The sequence below is a fragment of the Oncorhynchus nerka genome, linkage group LG2, assembly GCF_034236695.1.
Source record: "Oncorhynchus nerka isolate Pitt River linkage group LG2, Oner_Uvic_2.0, whole genome shotgun sequence".
Taxonomy (NCBI): Eukaryota; Metazoa; Chordata; class Actinopteri; order Salmoniformes; family Salmonidae; genus Oncorhynchus; species Oncorhynchus nerka.
Window position 1 is genome coordinate 27,042,279 of NC_088397.1, and position 24,660 is coordinate 27,066,938.

The window sequence follows — 24,660 nt, forward strand, 5'->3', positions numbered from 1 at the left end:
CACAGCATGCCCTGTTCCCTGCCACTGCATGCCGCTACACAGCATGCCCTGTTCCCTGCTACTGCACGCCGCTACACAGCATGCCCTGTTCCCTGCCACTGCACGCCGCTACACAGCATGCCCTGTTCCCTGCCACTGCACGCCGCTACACAGCATGCCCTGTTCCCTGCTACTGCACACCACTACACAGCATGCCCTGTTCCCTGCACACCACTACACAGCATGCCCTGTTCCCTGCCACTGCACGCCGCTACACAGCATGCCCTGTTCCCTGCTACTGCACACCGCTACACAGCATGCCCTGTTCCCTGCCACTGCACGCCGCTACACAGCATGCCCTGTTCCCTGCTACTGCACACCGCTACACAGCATGCCCTGTTCCCTGCTACTGCACACCACTACACAGCATGCCCTGTTCCCTGCACACCACTACACAGCATGCCCTGTTCCCTGCCACTGCACGCCGCTACACAGCATGCCCTGTTCCCTGCTACTGCACACCGCTACACAGCATGCCCTGTTCCCTGCTACTGCACACCACTACACAGCATGCCCTGTTCCCTGCACACCACTACACAGCATGCCCTGTTCCCTGCCACTGCACGCCCTGCTACACAGCATGCCCTGTTCCCTGCTACTGCACCTGTTCCGCTACACAGCATGCCCTGTTCCCTGCTACTGCACACCACTACACAGCATGCCCTGTTCCCTGCACACCACTACACAGCATGCCCTGTTCCCTGCCACTGCACACCGCTACACAGCATGCCCTGTTCCCTGCCACTGCACACCACTACACAGCATGCCCTGTTCCCTGCCACTGCACACCGCTACACAGCATGCCCTGTTCCCTGCCACTGCACACCACTACACAGCAAGCCCTGTTCCCTGCCACTGCACACCGCTACACAGCATGCCCTGTTCCCTGCCACTGCACACCACTACACAGCATGCCCTGTTCCCTGCCACTGCACACCGCTACACAGCATGCCCTGTTCCCTGCCACTGCACACCACTACACAGCATGCCCTGCCACTGCACACCACTACACAGCATGACCTGCCACTGCACACCACTACACAGCGTGCCCTGTTCCCTGCCACTACACACCACTACACAGCATGCCCTGTTCCCTGCCACTGCACACCGCTACACAGCATGCCCTGTTCCCTGCCACTGCACACCACTACACAGCATGCCCTGCCACTGCACGCCGCTACACAGCATGCCCTGCCACTGCACACCACTACACAGCATGCCCTGTTCCCTGCCACTGCACACCGCTACACAGCATGCCCTGTTCCCTGCCACTGCACACCACTACACAGCATGCCCTGTTCCCTGCCACTGCACACCGCTACACGGCATGCCCTGTTCCCTGCCACTGCACACCACTACACAGCATGCCCTGTTCCCTGCCACTGCACACCACTACACAGCATGCCCTGTTCCCTGCCACTGCACACCACTACACAGCATGCCCTGTTCCCTGCCACTGCACACCACTACACAGCATGCCCTATTCCCTGCCACTGCACACCACTACACAGCATGCCCTGTTCCCTGCCACTGCACACCGCTACACGGCATGTCATATTCACTGCCTCTCTCTGATCTCTCAACATGCAGTAGCTGCCTGCCAGGGGAAAGAACACACATATGAAGAGGTAAAAAATGAATTCTTGGCGTATTCAAACACACCCACATCACTGCTCTTTGAATCACTCAATAGTTACAGACATCTCTGGTATGTGGATTTGCATAGGGTTGATTACATGGATTAAGCCTAGTAAGCAAGTTATTTTTAGTCCAAAAATAAACCAAATCTGTGTTCGGGAAACTAGACCCGAGTGAGTAGTAGTTTCAAGCGAGCCAGGATTCTGACAGACATGTTGATAGCTGCTGCACGATTGTACTTTTCCATGAATCAATTGTTTAACAACTTTAACTTCTGCGCCACGCACATCTTTTGGGAGAAGAGCTTAACATGCAGCGGCTGTTCAAGACAAGTTTAAAGAAACAGACTATTCACAAGAATGAAATCTCCAGGGCCCTGGGAGTTTAATTGAGTCGTGGAAAAGCAGTTTCACACACAGAACGCAGGCAGATTTATTGTTCATGGACACAAAACAAGTCAAGTGTATGAGAGGCCTGATCTGGTGTCAACGTGTGTTCTCTATCCCACGTACAGTACTGAGCATCACATGACCTCCAAACAGACATTCCATCCCCTCCCTTTCTCCTCTTTAGTAGGTGTCAATGCATGTCTTTTCCAGGGTCCTCTGAGGACATAGAGTAGGCCTCTATATTCTACACTACTCGCATGCAGTAGAGAGATGTTGGTTCTAGTTCTGGTCCCGTAATCATAAAGCGTCTCAGAGAAGGAGTGCTAATCTAGGATCAGTTTCTTTATTTTAGATCACAATTCATCAGATTACATGGACAGTGGGGCCTGATCCTAGATCAGCATTCCTACTCTGTCCCCCCCCCCCCCCCCTGTCCATATACACTTATTCTTTTGGATCTAAAAAAAAGGCTAAACTGATCCTTCACCAGTTTTTATATTTGTGATTGTGGTTCCTCACTCCTCGTCAGGGTCGGACAGCTCATAGCCCAGGCGGCTGGCGGAGGGGAAGTGTGCCCAGAAGGTTCTGGACAGGTCTTCAATCTTCTCATAACCAGCGTACTCGCGCAGAGCCTCCACCCAGCCGAAGAAGTCAGAGGAGGTCAGAGCCCAGTTGGGCATGCTGCGCTTCTCACGCCCCAAATCTGCTGCTGGGAACCAATGAGAGCACGAGAAGAGAAGAGGACGTCAAAAGGGAACCAATCAGAGGCTGAGTGAATGATACTGCACTTCACTAAGACTGGTCACATGACACAACTTGACATGGATTGATAGCCGTTTACTACATACATTATTTTCAGTATAATACACAATCAACACACAATCTGTATTCATTGATTATACATGTGTGTTTGTGACAGTGATAGAACCACTGTACGGAACCTTTGCTAAAGGGAAGTCTGCCTCACCAATGGGAAAATCTACTCTGGCAATTTTCCCACTTCCTCCCTGCTACACCAACCATAGCAGCCTCGTTCATTTCTCCGTGTTCACCTCTCTGTCACCCCTTCACTACAAACTTAAGCCGCATTCCTTTAACCAAAGTCAATATAATACCTTGTAAAAAAAAACGTCTCGTCTTCGAATTGAAACCAAATCCCCCGTTGAGCATCTCAGGCTTATGGTTGATTAAAGACCAGTCAGGGGCGAGCGGCGCTGGACATCCCCTAAGTCCAGAGACAGGCCTCTCACTGTGGGGTGGCGGGAGAGAGGGCCTGGTCCACGTTGGGAAAGCAGGCTGGGACAACAAAACTCCACAGCTCCCAACTCAAACATAACACAACTGTGTGAGTGACTATAGGAATATGATAAGGAACAACACCATGTAGTGTGGAGGCACCAACAAAGTCTTCTCTCACGTCTGTCCCTCTGACCTCTCTCACGTCTGTCCCTCTGATCTCCCTCACGTCTGTCCCTCTGACCTCTCTCACGTCTGTCCCTCTGACCTCTCTCACGTCTGTCCCTCTGACCTCTCTCACGTCTGTCCCTCTGACCTCTCTCACGTCTGTCCCTCTGACCTCCCTCAAGTCTGTCCATCTGACCTCCCTCACGTCTGTCCCTCTGACCTCCCTCACGTCTGTCCATCTGACCTCCCTCACGTCTGTCCCTCTGACCTCCCTCACGTCTGTCCATCTGACCTCCCTCACGTCTGTCCCTCTGACCTCCCTCACGTCTGTCCCTCTGACCTCTCTCACGTCTGTCCCTCTGACCTCCCTCACGTCTGTCCCTCTGACCTCCCTCACGTCTGTCCCTCTGACCTCCCTCACGTCTGTCCCTCTGACCTCCCTCACGTCTGTCCCTCTGACCTCCCTCACGTCTGTCCCTCTGACCTCCTCACGTCTGTCCCTCTGACCTCTCTCACGTCTGTCCCTCTGACTTCCCTCACGTCTGTCCCTCTGACCTCTCACGTCTGTCCCTCTTACCTCTCTCACGTCTGTCCCTCTGACCTCTCTCACGTCTGTCCCTCTGACCTCTCTCACGTCTGTCCCTCTGATCTCTCACGTCTGTCCCTCTGACCTCCCTCACGTCTGTCCCTCTGACCTCCCTCAAGTCTGTCCCTCTGACCTCTCTCACGTCTGTCCCTCTGACCTCTCTCACGTCTGTCCCTCTGACCTCTCTCACGTCTGTCCCTCTGACCTCTCTCACGTCTGTCCTTCTGATCTCTCACGTCTGTCCCTCTGACCTCCCTCACGTCTGTCCCTCTGACCTCCCTCAAGTCTGTCCCTATGACCTCTCTCACGTCTGTCCCTATGACCTCTCTCACGTCTGTCCCTCTGACCTCCCTCACGTCTGTCCCTCTGACCTCTCTCACGTCTGTCCCTCTGATCTCTCACGTCTGTCCCTCTGACCTCCCTCTGTCCCTCTGACGTCTGTCCCTCTGACCTCCCTCAAGTCTGTCCCTATGACCTCTCTCACGTCTGTCCCTATGACCTCTCTCACGTCTGTCCCTCTGACCTCCCTCACGTCTGTCCCTCTGACCTCCCTCACGTCTGTCCCTCTGACCTCCCTCACGTCTGTCCCTCTGACCTCCCTCACGTCTGTCCCTCTGACCTCCCTCACGTCTGTCCCTCTGAACTCTCTCACGTCTGTCCCTCTGAACTCTCTCACGTCTGTCCCTCTGACCTCTCTCACGTCTGTCCCTCTGACTTCCCTCACGTCTGTCCCTCTGACCTCTCACGTCTGTCCCTCTTACCTCTCTCACGTCTGTCCCTCTGACCTCTCTCACGTCTGTCCCTCTGACCTCTCTCACGTCTGTCCCTCTGATCTCTCACGTCTGTCCCTCTGACCTCCCTCACGTCTGTCCCTCTGACCTCCCTCAAGTCTGTCCCTATGACCTCTCTCACGTCTGTCCCTCTGACCTCTCTCACGTCTGTCCCTCTGACCTCTCTCACGTCTGTCCTTCTGATCTCTCTCACGTCTGTCCTTCTGATCTCTCACGTCTGTCCCTCTGACCTCCCTCACGTCTGTCCCTCTGACCTCCCTCAAGTCTGTCCCTATGACCTCTCTCACGTCTGTCCCTATGACCTCTCTCACGTCTGTCCCTCTGACCTCTCTCACGTCTGTCCCTCTGACCTCTCTCACGTCTGTCCTTCTGATCTCTCACGTCTGTCCCTCTGACCTCCCTCACGTCTGTCCCTCTGACCTCCCTCAAGTCTGTCCCTATGACCTCTCTCACGTCTGTCCCTATGACCTCTCTCACGTCTGTCCCTCTGACCTCCCTCACGTCTGTCCCTCTGACCTCCCTCACGTCTGTCCCTCTGACCTCCCTCACGTCTGTCCCTCTGACCTCCCTCAAGTCTGTCCCTCTGACCTCTCTCACGTCTGTCCCTCTGACCTCTCTCACGTCTGTCCCTCTGATCTCTCACGTCTGTCCCTCTGACCTCTCTCACGTCTGTCCCTCTGACCTCTCAAGTCTGTCCCTCTGACCTCCCTCACGTCTGTCCCTCTGACCTCCCTCACGTCTGTCCCTCTGACCTCCCTCACGTCTGTCCCTCTGACCTCCCTCAAGTCTGTCCCTCTGACCTCTCTCACGTCTGTCCCTCTGACCTCTCTCACGTCTGTCCCTCTGATCTCTCACGTCTGTCCCTCTGACCTCTCTCACGTCTGTCCCTCTGACCTCTCTCACGTCTGTCCCTCTGAACTCCCTCACGTCTGTCCCTCTGAACTCTCTCACGTCTGTCCCTCTGACCTCTCTCACGTCTGTCCCTCTGACCTCTCTCACGTCTGTCCCTCTGACCTCTCTCACGTCTGTCCCTCTGACCTCTCTCACGTCTGTCCCTCTGACCTCCCTCACGTCTGTCCCTCTGACCTCCCTCACGTCTGTCCCTCTGACCTCCCTCACGTCTGTCCCTCTGACCTCTCTCACGTCTGTCCCTCTGACCTCCCTCACGTCTGTCCCTCTAAACTCTCTCACGTCTGTCCCTCTGACCTCCCTCACGTCTGTCCCTCTGACCTCTCTCATGTCTGTCCCTCTGACCTCCCTCACGTCTGTCCCTCTGACCTCCCTCACGTCTGTCCCTCTGACCTCCCTCACGTCTGTCCCTCTGACCTCTCTCACGTCTGTCCCTCTTACCTCTCTCACGTCTGTCCCTCTGACCTCTCTCACGTCTGTCCCTCTGATCTCTCACGTCTGTCCCTCTGATCTCTCACGTCTGTCCCTCTGACCTCTCTCACGTCTGTCCCTCTGACCTCCCTCACGTCTGTCCCTCTGACCTCCCTCACGTCTATCCCTCTGACCTCCCTCACGTCTATCCCTCTGACCTCCCTCACGTCTATCCCTCTGACCTCCCTCACGTCTGTCCCTCTGACTTCCCTCACGTCTGTCCCTCTGACCTCTCACGTCTGTCCCTCTGACCTCCCTCACGTCTGTCCCTCTGACCTCTCTCACCTCCCTCACGTCTGTCCCTCTGACCTCCCTCACATCTGTCCCTCTGACCTCCCTCACGTCTGTCCCTCTGACCTCCCTCACGTCTCCCTCTGACGTCTGTCCCTCTGACCTCTCTCACGTCTGTCCCTCTGACCTCTCTCACGTCTGTCCCTCTGACCTCTCTCTGTCCCTCTGACGTCTGTCCCTCTGACCTCTCACGTCTGTCCCTCTGACGTCTGTCCCTCTGACCTCTCTCACCTCTCTCACGTCTGTCCCTCTGACCTCCCTCACGTCTGTCCCTCTGACCTCCCCTCTCCTCTCTCCCGTCTGTCCCTCTGACCTCTCTCACGTCTGTCCCTCTGACCTCTCTCACGTCTGTCCCTCTGATCTCTCACGTCTATCCCTCTGACCTCCCTCACGTCTGTCCCTCTGACCTCTCTCACGTCTGTCCCTCTGACTTCCCTCACGTCTGTCCCTCTGACCTCTCTCACGTCTGTCCCTCTGATCTCTCACGTCTGTCCCTCTGACCTCCCTCACGTCTGTCCCTCTGACCTCTCTCACGTCTGTCCCTCTGACCTCTCTCACGTCTGTCCCTCTTACCTCTCTCACGTCTGTCCCTCTGACCTCTCTCACGTCTGTCCCTCTGACCTCTCTCACGTCTGTCCCTCTGATCTCTCACGTCTATCCCTCTGACCTCCCTCACGTCTGTCCCTCTGACCTCTCTCACGTCTGTCCCTCTGACTTCCCTCACGTCTGTCCCTCTGACCTCCCTCACGTCTGTCCCTCTGACCTCCCTCACGTCTGTCCCTCTGACCTCTCACGTCTGTCCCTCTGACCTCTCTCACGTCTGTCCCTCTGACCTCTCTGTCTGTCCCTCTGACCTTCCTCACGTCTGTCCCTCTGATCTCCCTCACGTCTGTCCCGCTGACCTCTCACGTTTGTCCCTCTGACCTCCCTCACGTCTGTCCCTCTGACCTCCCTCAAGTCTGTCCCTCTGACCTCTCTCACGTCTGTCCCTCTGAACTCTCTCACGTCTATCCCTCTGACCTCCCTCACATCTGTCCCTCTGACCTGCCTCACGTCTGTCCCTCTGACCTCCCTCACGTCTGTCCCTCTGACCTCTCTCACATCTGTCCCTCTGACCTGCCTCACGTCTGTCCCTCTGACCTCCCTCACGTCTGTCCCTCTGACCTCTCTCACGTCTGTCCCTCTGACCTCTCACGTTTGTCCCTCTGACCTCCCTCACGTCTGTCCCTCTGACCTCCCTCACGTCTGTCCCTCTGACCTCTCACGTCTGTCCCTCTGACCTGCCTCACGTCTGTCCCTCTGACCGCCCTCACGTCTGTCCTTCTGACCTCTCTCACGTCTGTCCCTCTGACCTGCCTCACGTCTGTCCCTCTGACCTCCCTCACGTCTGTCCCTCTGACCTCTCTCACGTCTGTCCCTCTGACCTCTCTCACGTCTGTCCCTCTGACCTCTCTCCCTGTCCCTTGCTGTGTGTGTACATACACTGAATGCACAAGACATTAAGAACACCTTCCTAATATTGAGTTGCACCCCCCCATTCCTTTGCCCTCAGAACAGCCTCAATTCGCCAAGGCATTGACTCTACAAGGTGTTCCACAGGGATGCTTCGCCCATGTTGACTCCAATGCTTCCCACAGTTGTGTCAAGTTGGCTGGATGTCCTTTGAGCGGTGAACCATTCTTAATTCACACAGGAAACAGCAGCGTGGCAGTTCTTGACCAACTGAAACCTGTGCACCTGGCACCTACTACCATACCCCTTTCAAAGCCACTTAAATAGTTTGTCTGGCCCATTCACCCTCTGAATGGCACACATACACAATACATCCATGTCTCAATGGTCTCAAGGCTTAAAAGTCCTTCTTTAACCTGTCTCCTCCCCTTCATCTACACTGATTGGTCAGTCTGTCAGGGAAAGAGTAGGTGTTCTTCATTTTTTGTCCACCCGGTGTATGTCTTCAAGCTATAGTTGCACAACTCAAAATATTGAATCAACATTTCTAGGGCTGGTTTGATTGAATCCAACCCCATCTTGGTAACCCCTGGTTACCCAGTCTACCACACTCACCTTTTCCTTCTCCTCCTGCTGTTTCCTCAGCCCCTGAGTTCGAGGGAGAAAAGACAGGAATTATTCAGACCGAAGGCACCATATGGGTCTTCATGGTGACTCACACAGCCCTGTTGATAGGTGACTTGTGACAAAACAGAGATAGTGAATAAGTCTAACTGAGGAGTGCTTTTTTTTATTAATCTCTGTCTATCAACTCTCTCTCCCTCCTTGTCTCTATCTCTGACTTTGCCCAACACGCTGGGCAGGCAGCAGCAGATTAGCAGACGGGGTGTTGCAGACAGAGAGAGGGAGACAGAGGCAGTGGGGTGTAAGACAGGGGATGAAGAGGATGTGGAGCGGCTGACTGCTAAGTGCCATGTGCTGCGCCTGGCCCTGGACTGCTCTGACATTCAGACATTCACAGCCTTTATTAAATCTCAGAGGATAGGAATGTCGCGGCAGATCAAAGGTAAAGCCCAGTGGAGAGAAACAGACCTGGGTTCAAACACTATTTGAATACATTTCAACATGGTTTATCTGGGCTTGATTGAGCTTGCCTGGCACAGTAGAACCAATAGAATAGTCGGAAAAATACGAACCCTGCCCATCTGCCACTCCAGGCAGACCGAAGCAAATGCTAAACGTGTTAGAAAAAATGTCGACCCAGGTCTGGGAAGATACATAGGGGAGGGGAAAGATAAACGCTCAGCTTGGTCAACAGAGACTAGAGAGAGCTAAGCACGGTAGGCACACAGTGTAATACTTCTACCGTCTCAATGAAAACAAAAGAGGGAGAAAGCAAAAGAAGGGAATGAACTGCGACTGGTCTATTCTGACCCACAACCAGACGCTTTTCATCAAAACAACGTCATTTCCACTCAATCAAATATCTTGGAGGGATGTTGTGACAAAAGATCTATGTCTCTGTATAGCCAATACTGCACATGCATTATGTTGGCAAGGCAACCAGGAAGAAGCTCTGCTCAATTAAATATACAGTATTGTGGTGTGCTGTTGAAGAAATTGTACCAACTGTCCTCATACCAATATAAAGAACACACGTATATCATGGGAGGGAATCCGTTTCATTTGAAAGAAAAACCTTCAAAACTTTCTCCTCATATTTCCCGATAAAATCCAAGTTGACAGTAAAATGTGTGGCTATAAACAATGTAAAGAGACATGTTGAGGACTAAACATCACAGTTGATGCAGCGAGACAGAACCCAGTAAAAACACTATAATCAATACCGTTCTTTTGTTTGCTGCTGTTGACTGTACCGGCTGTTTAAATGTCAGAGTAGTTTGTCAGAAGGTTACGTTCCTAGTGAACTAATGGACAACATTCCCTCCAGAGAAACAAATTGACTGACTGTCCGGCGGCATCTCCAAGGTAATTAGTTCCAGTTGACGGTTTCCGAGAGATGCTCCAGACTGCAATAAGAGACAACAGCAGGCCAATAACCGTCTCCTTCAGATGTAACATTCAACATCTCAATAGTGGAGGATTCCTCTCTCCATCTCCTCTTATCCATCCACAGCACACGGAGCCGAGAACCCAGGAGAGAGCTAGTGAACTTTTCTCTGTTCTTTCACATCAGGCCCACAGAGATATTGGGGAGATGAATTGAAGAAAGGAGGCCGCCACCACCACTTCAGACTTGAGTTTTATCCAAGTACACATCACAATCCAATACTACCCTTATGCGCAAAATAGGTTAAAAGGACATTGAAGAGATTTTGAATTGGTTGCCTTCCATTATCACTGAAAATGAAAATGGCGGAGGCTCGGAGGCTCTCCGCTCTGTAGAGTGCTATAACAGACTGACTTACCTATTAGAGAGAGGAGACCCAGCAGGACGACCCAGAGCAGCATTGAGACACAAAGACGAGGCATGGTTTTGCACTGTGGTGGGCCGCACAAAGACAGAAACACAACCACAAACTGTGAGAAATTGTCACAGCTTTTACCCCCGAATGGTTTTGCTTGTTCTGTAACATCTTAAGGTTTCTCTTAGGGAGGAGAGGAGTTGTGTCAGAGGACAACAGAAGGATGCAACAAAGGTTTGAATCAAGTAAGAAGACTAAGAGCTACATGTAACATTTGAAGGTACATTTCAGATTTTGTAGCAGGTGCAATGTTGACATTTCCCCCCCAGTAAACAGATAAAAAAACACCCAAAACAAAATCAATAAACAATCTTCATGTACACTGATACAGGTACCTGGTGCTGGATCCGGGCTCTTGGTCCTCTTGCTCTGGGCGAGTGTGTGTGTAGCGTGTGTATGTCCAGATATACCCAGAGCCTGGATGGGAGGACAGATACAGTAAACAGAGCTGTCCAGGATATGTTGGTCCTTCACACTTCAGATCCACATGCCATACCTTACCTCCGAACCAACCGCCCTCTCTTTCCTACCCAGTCTCCACTTCTCACACCTGAAGCAGACTTGTCAACGGACTGAAAGGCCTCCTTTGTGGACGAAGGGGAGACGGAGGAGAGGGGGAGCAGGGGAATGTCAACACTCTCTTACCCCTCACCAACTGGGTCCGATGCAGACAGATTGTACCCGTCTAGATAACGTACCATTGCTTATGTTCCCGAGCATGGCAATATTATGGCTGTTAAAATGTGTCCATTCATTTAATAAAACACAATCATCAATCATCCTTTCATGTACAGCAAAACGTTCGATCAATACCTGCACATCTTGATCATGAAAGTGACAAAAGTTCATAACCTACATAGATTTTGTAACCCCCATAAGAAAATGTATGCAATTTGTGACGTTGGATAAAAGGGTCTGCTAAATACATTATAATATTCTGAAAGACAAACGATACAAACACTACATGGTCTTTCACATACTGTATCTGGGAGCCAAGGATTGTGTTCTCTCTTGGTTCCCCTTTATGTAGGTCTCCACTGCCTCAACCACAGACGACCACAACGGGGGCCTCAAATACAGTCCACATTTGCCTCCGTTTGTCCCTGAGGAGTTGTACAAGGAGCATTACGCCTCGGCAACACCTGTACTGGATCTGGCTAGCTAAACTCAGCAAAAAAAGGAACTGCCCTTTTTCAGGACCCTGTCTTTCAAAGATAATTCGGAAAAAATCCAAATAACTTCAGAGATCTTCATTGTAAAGGGTTTGAACACTGTTTACCATGCTTGTTCAATGAACCATAAACAATTCATGAACATGCACCTGTGGAACGGTCGTTAAGACACTAACAGCTTAGAGACGGTAGGCAATTAAGGTCAGAGTTATGAAAACTTGGGACACTAAAGAGGCCTTTCTACTGACTCTGAAACACACCAAAAGAAAGATGCCCAGAGTCCCTGCTCATCTGCGTGAACATGCCTTAGTCATGCTGCAAGGAGGCATGAGGACTGCAGATGTAGTCAGGTCAATAAATTGCAATGTCCGTACTGTCGCCTAAGACAGCGCTACAGGGAGACGGGACGGACAGCTGATCGTCCTCGCAGTGGCAGACCACATGTAACAACACATGCACAGGATCGGTACATCCGAACATCACACCTCCGGGACAGGTACAGGATGGCAACAACAACTGCCCGAGTTACACTGGGAACGCACAATCCCTCCATCAGTGCTCAGACTGTCCGCAATAGGCTGAGAGAGGTTGGAATGAGGGCTTGTAGGCCTGTTGTAAGGCAGGTCCTCACCAGACATCACCGGCAACAAAGTCGCCTATGGACACAAACCAACTGCCGCTGGACCGGACTGGCAAAAAGTGCTCTTCACTGACGAGTTACGGTTTTGTCTCACCAGGGGTGATGGTCGGATTCGCGTTTATCGTCAAATGAATGAGCTTTACACCGAGGCCGGTACTCTGGAGCAGGATCGATTTGGAGGTGGAGGGTCCGTCATGGTCTGTGGCGGTGTGTCACAGCATCATCGGACTGAGCTTGTTGTCATTGCAGGCAATCTCAACGCTGTGCGTTACAGGGAAGACATCCTCCTCCCTCATGTGATACCCTTCCTGCAGGCTCATCCTGACATGACCCTCCAGCATGACAATGCCACCAGCCATACTGCTCGTTCTGTGCGTGATTTCCTGCAAGACAGGAATGCCAGTGTTCTGCTATGTCCAGTGAAGAGCCCGGATCTCAATCCCATTGAGCACATCTGGTACCTGTTCAATCGGAGGGTGAGGGCTAGGGCCATTCCTCCCAAAAATATCTGTGAACTTACAGGTGCCTTGATGGAAGAGTGGGGTAACATCTCACAGCAAGAACTGGCAAATCTGGTACAATCCATGAGGAGGAGATGCCCTGCAGTACTCAATGCAGCTGGTGGCCACACCAGATACTGACTGTTGCTTTTGATTTTGCCCCCCCCCCCCTTTGTTCAGGGACACATTATTCCATTTCTGTTAGTCACATGTCTGTGGAACTTGTTCAGTTAATGTCTCAGTTGTTGAACCTTATGTTCATACAAATGTTTACACATGTTAAGTTTGCTGAAAATAAATGCAGTTGACAGTGAGAGGACATTTCTTTTTTTGCTGAGTTTATATCTACACTCATTTATCTCTCGGAAAGAGACAACGTGGCTACCATGGGTTAGGTTGTATCAGAAGCAGTGTCTGCTTCCCAAATGAGTGTCTGCTCCCCCCCCAGATCTCATGCCGTATCAGGATTAAGGAGACACATTCCAAACGATCTGGCAAGACGTAAAGGAAGCAAGCACTTTTGTGGTTACCGAAGCTCTTGCATCAGGATGGGCCTTCAGGTCCTGAAATGATGAAATCCTACCTGCAGTAACATTGCCATCTGTTGGTGGAAGATGGTAAATACAGAAACGCAATTTGAATGTATTCAAATTTAAGAATATTGAACAATCTTTTAAAAAGGTGAAAGGGAATCAAATTACACACGACAGACAAATGCAACCAGAAAACTTATTTTGGAAAAACTTTTAATTGAACAAAAGTATTTCATTCCTCAGTCACCACACCGTCTTGGAGTACAGTACCTTTTAGCTGTATCTAAATTCATATAATATTCACCTTATTCTTCTTTTTAAATATACATACAGAGCTGAAAACAAGATTTAAATAACAGTGCTCAGTAACATTAAGACAGTTTTTCTTTTTTTAAAAGCAGGAAACAAAATGTTGAACAGACTTTCACTGGCAAACAGACAACCCCACAAAACGTTTTCCTATCGCTCTTGAGTCTCCGTCCTCGGCCAGCGACGTTTTCACCCGGACGCTGAGGAGAGCGGTGGATTCGAAGAGAGCGTTCGGGGGAACATTTGAGCAGTATGAGGGTGTGGCTGGTACACATCCACGGACATTCAACACAGCTTACTGACAGTGTCCATTCCACAATACACCTACAGAGGGCGTCCTTTCCTTATCTGGTAAATGCAGTGCCAGTTGTGGTGCCTTTCTTTCTGGTACAACAGTCTTTATGGAAACGTAATACTACTCTCGATAACGACAGACAAAGCAACAACACCTACTGGAGACGAGCAAAAAGAGAAGAGCTGTTTCTCTCCTCCCGTTTGTTCCCCCCAAAAAAAAAAAATCAGAAGGTCTCCAGTGATAATGTGATGTCAATGTCAACACATTAAATATTCACGTTCATGGTGTATGTAGCTGTTGTGACGGAACCATTGACTGTAAATCCCCATCCGTGCTCACTCCTAAAACCTAGAGGCACCGGCAGGGCTTTACTAGGAGGTGGAGTTGTCAGCCAAGGCCAAGAGCAGATGCTTACAGACGATCCCTTAGTGAAGGCGTTCTCTGGACACTTCTGGACAGGACTCGATGTCACTATTGTGAGAGGAATCTGAGCTACGGTGGCCAACATGTACCATTTGAGTCTCTCTATGTGCTAACTGTTGTATTGAAGGGGCATGGGCAGACCAGTGGATATTGCTGTGCTAAAATCAGTCAGTGGCAAGTCCTGTAATAAGGCTTGTTGTTAGGCCAGGCCGAGCACCGGGGTCCGGATTGTGTGTGTGAGTGTGCGTGTATGCAAATGTTTGCGAGCATGTGTGTGTGTGTGGTCACAGCAGCGGTTTGACCAGATAGAGTTTGTCTCCATGTTCGCTGGTGAAGATCGGGGCTTTTTTGTAATGCTCCACCAGTTCGTCCATGCTGCTGAAGCGTCTCTGGCCGATACAGTAGACCCCGTCCGCCAGCGCTACCTTGAAGTGCTTGTTCTTTCCCATCGCCTTGAGGGACACAGAGAAATCACTGGGCTGGGAGAGAGAGAGCGAGAGAGAGAGATAAGAATTGGATGATTATTGCCATGGAGTTTCATTCTTAAGCCACTAGAGGGGGATATAAATCTACTGTAAAGTCCACCCATCCCACTGAATTAATGCAGTTTCCCTCAAGAAAGCTTTCCCAATAAAAAACAGCTCAAAACACAGTATGATAAGGCTATTGTAAACCATAGAGTACATTATATACATAATCAGGAACACAAATCAACTGTTCTTCCCCCATTTCCACCAATCACAATTCTCTCTCGACCACTCACCGATGATTCGCTGTCTCTGACCAGGAAGTCTCCCTGACCTCCTCTCTCGTTGAGCGCACACTCTGCCTGATGCCTGGTCACTCCCCCATAGTACCAGTCCTTCCCGGCAAACTTTCCCACGCGGGCCGGCCCTGTGTAGTTGATCTGGGGCGAGTGGGGGCCCGAGCCCATGCCACCCTCGGGGGCCGGATCGTCGCTAAGTATAACCACATAGTTCTTTGGCACCAGGCCCACCTGTCCACGGGCGTTCCGACACCGCCACCACTCAGGGTCGTTCTCCGGTTTCTCCAGCACCTCCATCACTTCGCCCTTTTCAAAGTTTAGCTCCTCGTCTGTCACAGAGCTGAAAGGGTACAGCGTCTGGACAGTGTGGAGCGCCCTGGTGGTCCCGTTGATCACCCCTGCCGACCCTGCCCCCTGCCCTGGGTAACCTCCGCTTAGGTCCCCCGAGACGGCCTCCTCCTCTCCCTCCTCCAGGACATAGTTAGAGGGGAACCAGCCTACCCGACCTTCAGAACTCCCTCGCCACCAGCCGTCGCTACACTTCTCCATGACAATGACCCTTGACCCCTTCACCAGTGTCAGCTCGTCTTCCCGCTCCGCCGCGTAGGCGAACTTGACCAGGGCTGAGATGCTGAGGTCGTAGATACGCTCGGCGCTGCTACCTCCGCCACCATTGGACGGGTACTCTGCGTCCGTGCTGGGCGTTGGCGAGGCATCGCGGGCACTCGTCTTCCTCTTCGTCTTCCCCAGGCCTTAGAGAGGGAGAGAGAGAAATAACTATTTATACCACAAATGAAAGATCTCAGCAGTAGTTCCACAACACAGCATAATAACATAGTAAAAAGTCCCCCTTCAACATATTAGGTTAAAAGTCCTGAGGCTAGAGTGTAGTACATCTAGAGAAAATGGCTCCAAACGGAAAGCTCTACGTGGTCATTGAGATTGAACAGGCAGCTACGCTACTCAAAAAACAGCCTGCAACTGAAGTGCAGCAGCAAGCTGAGTTAATTAGCTCCTAGTACTGCTGGTAGAGGACGGTCCGGGGTTAGGAGGTCACCACCTCTCTCTGAGGCTACAGCCAAGGAGGCAAACACTTCAGAGTTAAGGGGGAGAGAGGGGTTCAGGGTAATTAGTGCTGGAAGCAAACTGGAGGTAAGGCCAGAGGAGAGACAAGGGGGGTTCTGGGTATTGACAGGCGATGTTAATTCCTCTCAGGCAGCTACTGACCAGACCACTGTGCAGGAAGGTTGTTTAGGAGACAGGAAACGCAGATCGGATGACACTGAGGTGGTCGGAAGGGTGGATATTGATTGCATCCAAAATGGCACCCTATTCCCTAAATAGTGCACTACTTCTGACCAGGTATTGCAATATGTAGGGAATAGGGTGCCATTTGGAATAGGGTGCCATTTGTTCGGTTGGCTCTCTTGCTGGAAAATATTAACCTTTAACCTCTTTTAATAACAACCCCCCAAACCGGTCCCCCACTGTAGACTCCTCCTTTCACTTTAGACTCAATCTCTCGAACTCGCTCTCTGAACATTTACACATTTATTTAAGACCATATAGAGAATCACTAATGCAACCAGAAGGAAGAGGAGCATTGCCATTTAAAGCCTAGTGTCGGAGAGAATGAACCTCAACCCTCTCAGCCAGGTAGGGGAGCATTGCCATTTAAAGCCTAGTGTCGGAGAGAATGAACCTCAACCCTCTCAGCCAGGTAGGGGAGCATTGCCATTTAAAGCCTAGTGTCGGAGAGAATGAACCTCAACCCTCTCAGCCAGGTAGGGGAGCATTGCCATTTAAAGCCTAGTGTCGGAGAGAATGAACCTCAACCCTCTCAGCCAGGTAGGGGAGCATTTAAAGCCATTTAAAGCCAGGTAGTGTCGGAGAGAATGAACCTCAACCCTCAGCCAGGTCAGCCAGGTAGGGAACCTCAACCCTCTCAGCCAGGTAGGGAGCATTGCCATTTAAAGCCTAGTGTCGGAGAGAATGAACCTCAACCCTCTCAGCCAGGTAGGGGAGCATTGCCATTTAAAGCCTAGTGTCGGAGAGAATGAACCTCAACCCTCTCAGCCAGGTAGGGGAGCATTGCCATTTAAAGCCTAGTGTCGGAGAGAATGAACCTCAACCCTCTCAGCCAGGTAGGGGAGCATTGCCATTTAAAGCCTAGTGTCGGAGAGAATGAACCTCAACCCTCTCAGCCAGGTAGGGGAGCATTGCCATTTAAAGCCTAGTGTCGGAGAGAATGAACCTCAACCCTCTCAGCCAGGTAGGGGAGCATTCCGAAAGGTCACAAACAGCCCCTTTCCTCCATCTCCCCCATCTCTTCCTCCACCCCCCATCTCATGCATGAAACAACGAGGCTTTCTGACCTTCTGTGTTCTTGACGCTTAACTGGCCTTCTGCTCTGACGGAGCACGCAGCCAACCAAGGAGGGTCTTTGTTGTGAGTGAACAGCAACACTCCGTTCTTAGCAGACATACAAGAGCACGCAAACCTGGAGATGAGATGGGCTGCACGCACACAGAGACATACACTTGTATTCAAATGTGGAACTCATCTCACAATTACCAACACACCTGCTCAGGGGAAGCATCACATAGCTTACACATGACCAGTTACACGCAACACAGATAACATGATGACACAAAGCCGGTGGGACCAGAAAAAAACAGGATTAAATCATAGACCTCCTCCCGGGTCTCCTGTAATAGTACTACCCTCGTGAAAAAAGAGGAGTCGATGTATATGACGAGATCTCCTCTCTGCCCAGAAAGTGACCATTCACACGCTCTGCAAGCGCTAGAATGTTAAAATACATTGTCACTCACTAAATACGGCTTGCCTGCAACGATCGTCGTTTACTGCCGTTACGCCGCTATGTACTTCCAAAGAACTAAATCAACATTTCAATGTATTGTTTTGGTCCGGAAGAGGATCCTTTGCCCAGATACTGGTTCAATCATAGACTAGCCTAGATCATCATACTGAGAAACACACACACACACACAGACACACATACACACACACACACACACACACACTGACTGAGTCAAATAAGACCCACAACAAACAGAATAATACACCCTCAGAGTTAAAATGACGAGAAGACAGCCCTCGTCTCCATGAATCAGCCTTCATCATGACACAGCAAGGCCAGTGGCAGCGTCACAGGGAAAACTGGGGTAAGAAGCTGCTTCCGTTTCAGTGACCTTGAGAGGAGCGGGGGGGGTGAAATACCATCACTTAGCCCCTGTCACAACTATCCCCCATCAACAGGCCATTCCACCCCTCACACAACAAACTGTGAGGAGGAGGCACAGTCACTATTTATAGCTTTCACAGAAATAAAGGAAAAAGCTAACATTGGCTTTACATACTGGAGCGTACTGGGCTGTTGTTTTACATGGTAGGGCCGATGGCATTTCAAGGGTTGTAGATCAAGCGGCAGGCAGGGAGATTGGCATTTACACACACACGGTTGTCTATGAACACACACACACACAACTTTTCTAAGCGATGACACACACATATACCTTCCTTCCTTAGCAAACTGACATCTGATCCATGACTTTCATGCTCATTCCTCTGCAGCATGCAACAACAAACAAAGTACTCTGTGTTGCGCTCACACACCACAACAGTAACGACACACTAACTCACAGTCGCCCCCACTAAGCAACACAGTGACAGTGACAATACTAATTAGACAACAACAAGCGCTAATTGGAACCTGAAAGATTTTTTTTTTAATTAAGTAGGCATAAATCGTGAGGAAGTGCCTTGAGAGCCTAAAGCACAATTGTAAAGCACAATTGGCCCAGCGTCGTCCGGGTTAGGGGAGGGTTTGGCCGGGGGGGGCTTTACTATGCTCATCGTGCTCTAGCGACTCCTTGTGGCGGGCTGGGCGCCTGCACGCTGACCTCGGTCGTCAGGTGAACGATGTTTCCTCCGATACATTGGTGCAGCTGGCTTCTGGGTTAAGCGGGCGGGTTAAGAAACGCAATTTGGTGGGTCTTGTTTCAGAGAACGCATGACTCGACCTTCGCCTCCCGAGCCAGTTGGAGTTGCAGCGATGAGAAAAGATTGAAATTGGGGTTAAAATACAAAAAATAAAGAGTGGGCCCACACCAACTCATCCATTCAACTGGTCCCAATCCAAGTCATCCATTCAACTGGGCCCATACCAAGTCATCCATTCAACTGGGCCCATACCAAGTCATCCATTCAACTGGGCCCATACCAAGTCATCCATTCAAACTGGGCCCAATCCAAGTCATCCATTCAACTGGGCCCAATCCAAGTCATCCATTCAACTGGGCCCAATCCAAGTCATCCATTCAACTAGGCCCACACCAACTCATCCATTCAACTGGTCCCAATCCAAGTCATCCATTCAACTGGGCCCATACCAAGTCATCCATTCAACTGGGCCCATACCAAGTCATCCATTCAACTGGGCCCATACCAAGTCATCCATTCAACTGGGCCCAATCCAAGTCATCCATTCAACTGGGCCCAATCCAAGTCATCCATTCAACTAGGCCCACACCAAGTCATCCATTCAACTGGGCCCACACCAAGTCATCCATTCAACTGGGCCCACACCAAGTCATCCATTCAATTGAGCCTTCACCAAGCCATCAATTCCACCAGGCCCAAGGCGAGTCACAGTGTGGACCCATACAGCTGACTCATGGATGCTTAACCATACGCTCTTAACTTACGCTGATTAAGGAGAACAGGCGAGGGACAACCCCTTCCAGCTCGCTGCAGGGAAGCAATGTGGAGGACCTGGGGACAACTGTTCAATGTAGCACAATGGTTATTGCAGAGTAACACTAATCATGTATGGCTACTGCAGTGGTACTGGGGGAGTGAGAAAAGAAAGTCATTTGATGAGAAGTGAATGCCAAGCTATTCAGTATCAATCCCAGATATAGGCCCATTTCATGGGCTGATGAATGGAACAGGCCGTGCTTAGTCAGAATGTTCTCTTTGGAATATGGTGATGGTCTCCAATAATAGATAATAGCATGGTGGGCGGTGGACCAATTAAGTAGCAGTATGATCCACAAGAAGAATGTGAGCCCAGGTGCACTTGGTGTCCATGAAAGCAGCGATGCTCTCTTCCGCTCTCTCCCAGTCTGTCTCGCTCTTTTCACTCGCTCCCTCTTCTCTCTCCTACCTCCTCTCTCTCTTCCAACGATGTCTCTCTCTCCCCCTCCTTCCTCTCTCTCATGATGAGACACTTCACTTAAGGTGTGGTATGAGACCAATGAATCACTCGCCAACAACTTTCGTTTTATTCAATTTTCATAAAGCTGATTTTCTTCTCCGTGCCTCGGTCTGAAATTGAATTCCAGCACAAGGAGGATATACTGTAAACGAATACCTAGGCTATTTCTACCTATATCTACCCCACAATCACTGATGAATAACAGAGTAAGATGATTATCTGAGGTTTGACGGGAACTCATTTTCTGTAAATGGCAGGGGGGGTTCTGGATGATAGCTGGGAAAGCTGTGTGGGTGTACTTAGAGGAAGAGAGGGTTGGAGGAAGATGGAGAGGAAGATAGTTTGGTAGGATGGAGGGAGTAGAGGAGGCGAGAGTGCTCGTCTCCCAGACAATACTCTAGTCGTTTAACTCTACACCCCTCTACGGCTCCCCGTCGCTCTCTGTCACTTATCAAATCAAGCCTTAGCCATTCTTGTCTGAGCAGCCATTTCTCCGTCTGTTCTACTGTCCTCAGATCGCCCATCACAGACACAATTCCCTTGACAACTCTCTTCAATCAGATAGGAAGAAACTTCAGCAGTAGCTGCATCTGGCTGGGAGTAAGCCGAGCACCACTTTCTGTCAAATGCATCTCACAAGTTCCCGACAAAACACAACGTAGTTTGATCTTTATATCAGGCCTGCAATGCGACTAGCTTGAAAAGACACATTTTCAAAACGCTAACATTTACCACTGACCAGCAACCCTCTGGTTAGCTAGAAGTCACGTCGTCTCCCCTACCTGAGCAGCATACTACATTGGGCCCCTGAAGTTGTAAGCAAAGACAACGTGACCATATACATCGCATGGCAACAAATCAATCCGTAACAACAATGTCCAACTGCCAGCCCTGAATGGTCGAACAGCGTATTGATAGAGCCATTGGCCAGCAACCTATAGCTTTTACAGTGGCCTGAACACGACCCGCAATACGATGACATTATGAGAGAGAAAACATCAAATCAAATGGAAGTAGCACATCAGAATGAGGTCTGCAGAGTGTCGAGACTCATAAAGAATGTAGTTAATCAAGAGGAAAGGCCTCTGTTAACCACCTTGTTCACAGAATCACAGATAAGCAAGAGTCATTTCTTAAAAATATCGTCATCAGACAACTGTACTTGAAGGGTTAATTTAAACACAATTAAATCTACTTGACTGCCTTATGTCAACCAATTTTAATTTTAATAATTTGAATTTGAATGATCAGATGAATATTGCCATTGATGAAATTCAAAACAAAACGAGACATGACCTTTTTCAAGGTCAGTCTCGCAAAAAGACGCATTCTTGCGTTCTAACTACCCGCTATTCAAAGTGCTCTGAACAAATTAAGGGAATTGTTCACAAACATTGGCACATCCTAAAATCCGATGATAGTCTCGGTAATGTGTTTTCGGACCTTCCCTTGGTCGTATTCCCGCGGGGCAGAAATCTCAGAGACCAATTGGTAAACTCTGATTTACCACCCCAAGATATTCCTGAACAACGTCTATTTGCGCCCCTACTGGATGGAAATTACAAATGTAATGGCTGTGCTCAATGCAATGGCACTTATAAATGTAGATCCTTCAAACAGGGAAATCGATCCCAATAAAAGGTGTTATTACGTGCTCCACTAAGGCAGTTATTTATCTTATAACTTGTCCTTGTGGTAAAAATTATGTAGGTAAAACAAAGCGCAAATTAAAAGTATGTATCTCAGAGCATCGTAGCACCATTAGGTGTAAAAACTTTACTTATCCAGTTGCGGCCCACTTCTTGGAGGCAGGCCACTCGATATCGTCTCTGCGTTATATTGGCATCGAACATGTCACCCTCCCTAGGAGAGGGGGTGACCTTGATCATTTATTGTTAAAACGAGAGGCTGCCTGGATCTTTAATTTAAAGACCCTTGCGCCCTTCGGTCTCAACGTAGACTTTGATCTGAAGCCATTCTTGTGATTATTGTGACTTTGCCATTGTAATTGTGTGTAAACTTGTATAGTCAAATTCATCTATGATCGTGTGCTATTCATTTGTTTGTATGCTGTTCTTTGTATGACATTTTAATATTTGATTATTAACCAATGATATTAGGCCACTCCTGGCCATGATTACAGACACCTGTGTCTTTTGACACTATATAAACGAGTCATCCCGCAGTGTTTGTGATTATACCCTGATGAAGACAGCTTGGCTGTCGAAACGTTGGTATTACATTTTTGCATCTGAGCTCCAAGAGTGTGCGGCTTTCTTTTATTTTCAAACCAATTTTAATTAGCCTCATCTTCGACAAACATGATTTATTATGATTCATTATGAACTGGGTGGTTCAAGCCCTGGATGCTGATTGGCTCACAGCCGTCGTATATCGGACTCACACCACGGGTATGACGAGAAAGACATTTATTTTTTACTGATCTAATTACGTTGGTAACCAGTTTATAAAAGCAATAAGGCACCTCTGCGGGTTGTGGTATATGACCAATATACCACAGCTAAGGGCTACATCCAGGCACTCTGCGTCATGCTTAAGAACAGCCCTTAGCTGTGGTATATTGGCCATAAACCAGACCCCCTCGGGCCTTATTGGTTCATTACCCAACTCATGTTTGTTTAATGTCATGATTATTCAATAGCCCGTAAAGAAACATTAAGATAGATTATAGTTTTAGTTGTTTTGAAAGGTTCCTGTTGGCAAGACTGCCTGTGTCCCAAATGGCACCCTATTCACTACATAGTGCACTACTTTTGACCTGAGCTCTGGTATATAAAAAAAAAAGTAGTGCACTATGTAGGGAACAGGGTGCCTATTTCCGAGGCAGCCAATGTGAACTGTTCCATTGAGATGAACTGAGGACATGGAGTTGAGTTTCATCCTAGCTGAGTTGGTTGGCACCAGGCCATTCTCTGTGGGAAGGTGAACGGAGCCAACGTTTCCACAGGCAGAGCACTATACTGACGGGCACCCAATGGGGAGCTAAGAACACACTGGAAGCCTATCAGCAGACCCAGCTCCAACACAGAAACAGAGCTCATTTCAATCACTACAAAGGGCTGCAGTTGTGTTGGTAATTATAACACCTTGGTGGTTAGAGATGATTATGTACTGCACAAACCTGATTACTTAGGATGGAACGAACACACACACACACACACACACCGCTTTATGAATGACTAAATAAACATAGAAAATAAGTAAGCTTACACTAGGTAGGATTCAAATCAACTGGTGACTAAAGCTAATATTGTCTCTCAGGTGATTCCAGTGAAAACAAGGCACACCACCTGCCTTGGAGAAGGCATACGTGTCACTGGTTGAAGTAACCCTGGTAATAACCAATCAGAAAACAGATGGAGGTCCAGCCACACGCATACAGGGGTTGCCCTTGGAGGAAGCCAAGGTTGTAGCAGGTGGCTGGAGATGATTGGTTTATGTTCTGACATTTCTACTCATCCCCATTGGGGATGCAACCAATTCTATTCAACAGGAACACAGCAGTCGGCAAGTTCACGTGTGTGTGGGTGCGTTCAAGGCGTGTGTGTGGGGGCGTTCAAGGCGTGTGTGTGGGGGCGTTCAAGGCGTGTGTGCGTTTAAGCGTATGTTTAAGCGTGTGTCCGCATTAGAAGTCACGGTGTACAGTACGTAAGCCTGATGGTATTTGAGTGTGAGGAATGCACAAAGCAGTAACACTCACCTCCCACCTCACAGCAGTTCATCTGCCTCGATCTCAAAGAGAGATAACCCTCAATAACTATTCCAGCTATGCTCCTGTGATCTGGCTTTGTGTGTGTGGCGTGCGTGCGTGCGTGTGTGCAAAGCCAAAAAGCTCTTTGTCTCACTACAGGCCTGACAACATTATTTCAGTGCTCTCAGTGCTCTGGGCCCAGAGAACAAAGAGAGCTGTAGTGGATTTAGAGTTCCCCCTTTAAACAGTGTCTCCGGGGTTATATTAATTGATCAATAGTTGGATTGATAGGGAAGAGTATGTGTCACTGTTAGCAGCATAAGTCACCCTCAGGTTGCTCACTATTTATACAACGGGAGGCTCTAATCTTGCACGCTGATTGGTTAAAACCGCATTCCATCCGGTGTAAATTCCACAAGTTGCCACCGGCTAAAGCTATAACGTGGAAATGCCTATTTACACTGTTCAATCTCACTGTCTCGTCAGCCCAGCCAGACAATTTATAAACTTGATCTCCACTGTAAAAAGCATCTTAGACGTGATCTCCCATTTCTTTCAGAATAGCAATAGGTTTTCAATAGCGGAGATCTGTATTTGAACTAGCTGTCTGTC

The 24,660-nt window shown here is 49.6% G+C and overlaps 2 protein-coding genes across 3 annotated transcripts in view; both read right to left on the bottom strand.

The window, feature by feature from the left end:
- Positions 1 to 2,542: 2,542 nt before the first annotated feature.
- Positions 2,543 to 10,463, bottom strand: otos2 (otospiralin 2). Its single transcript, XM_065020804.1, has 3 exons — positions 10,400 to 10,463; positions 8,586 to 8,618; positions 2,543 to 2,775 (listed from the first exon to the last, which is right to left on the bottom strand). The coding sequence occupies exons 1-3, from the start codon at positions 10,461 to 10,463 to the stop codon at positions 2,582 to 2,584; spliced, it is 291 nt and encodes a 96-aa protein (XP_064876876.1). The 3' UTR covers positions 2,543 to 2,581.
- Positions 10,464 to 13,497: 3,034 nt separating this feature from the next.
- Positions 13,498 to 24,660, bottom strand: part of LOC115133221 (cytoplasmic protein NCK2-like) — a 54,254-nt gene continuing 43,091 nt past the window's right edge. For both annotated transcript variants that reach the window (XM_029666221.2, XM_065025262.1), the window contains exons 3-4: positions 15,092 to 15,846; positions 13,498 to 14,807 (exon numbers count right to left, since the gene is read on the bottom strand). In XM_029666221.2, coding sequence (XP_029522081.1) covers positions 14,613 to 14,807; positions 15,092 to 15,846 — 950 coding nt within the window. In that variant the 3' untranslated portion in view covers positions 13,498 to 14,612. The remainder of the gene's footprint in view (positions 14,808 to 15,091; positions 15,847 to 24,660) is intronic.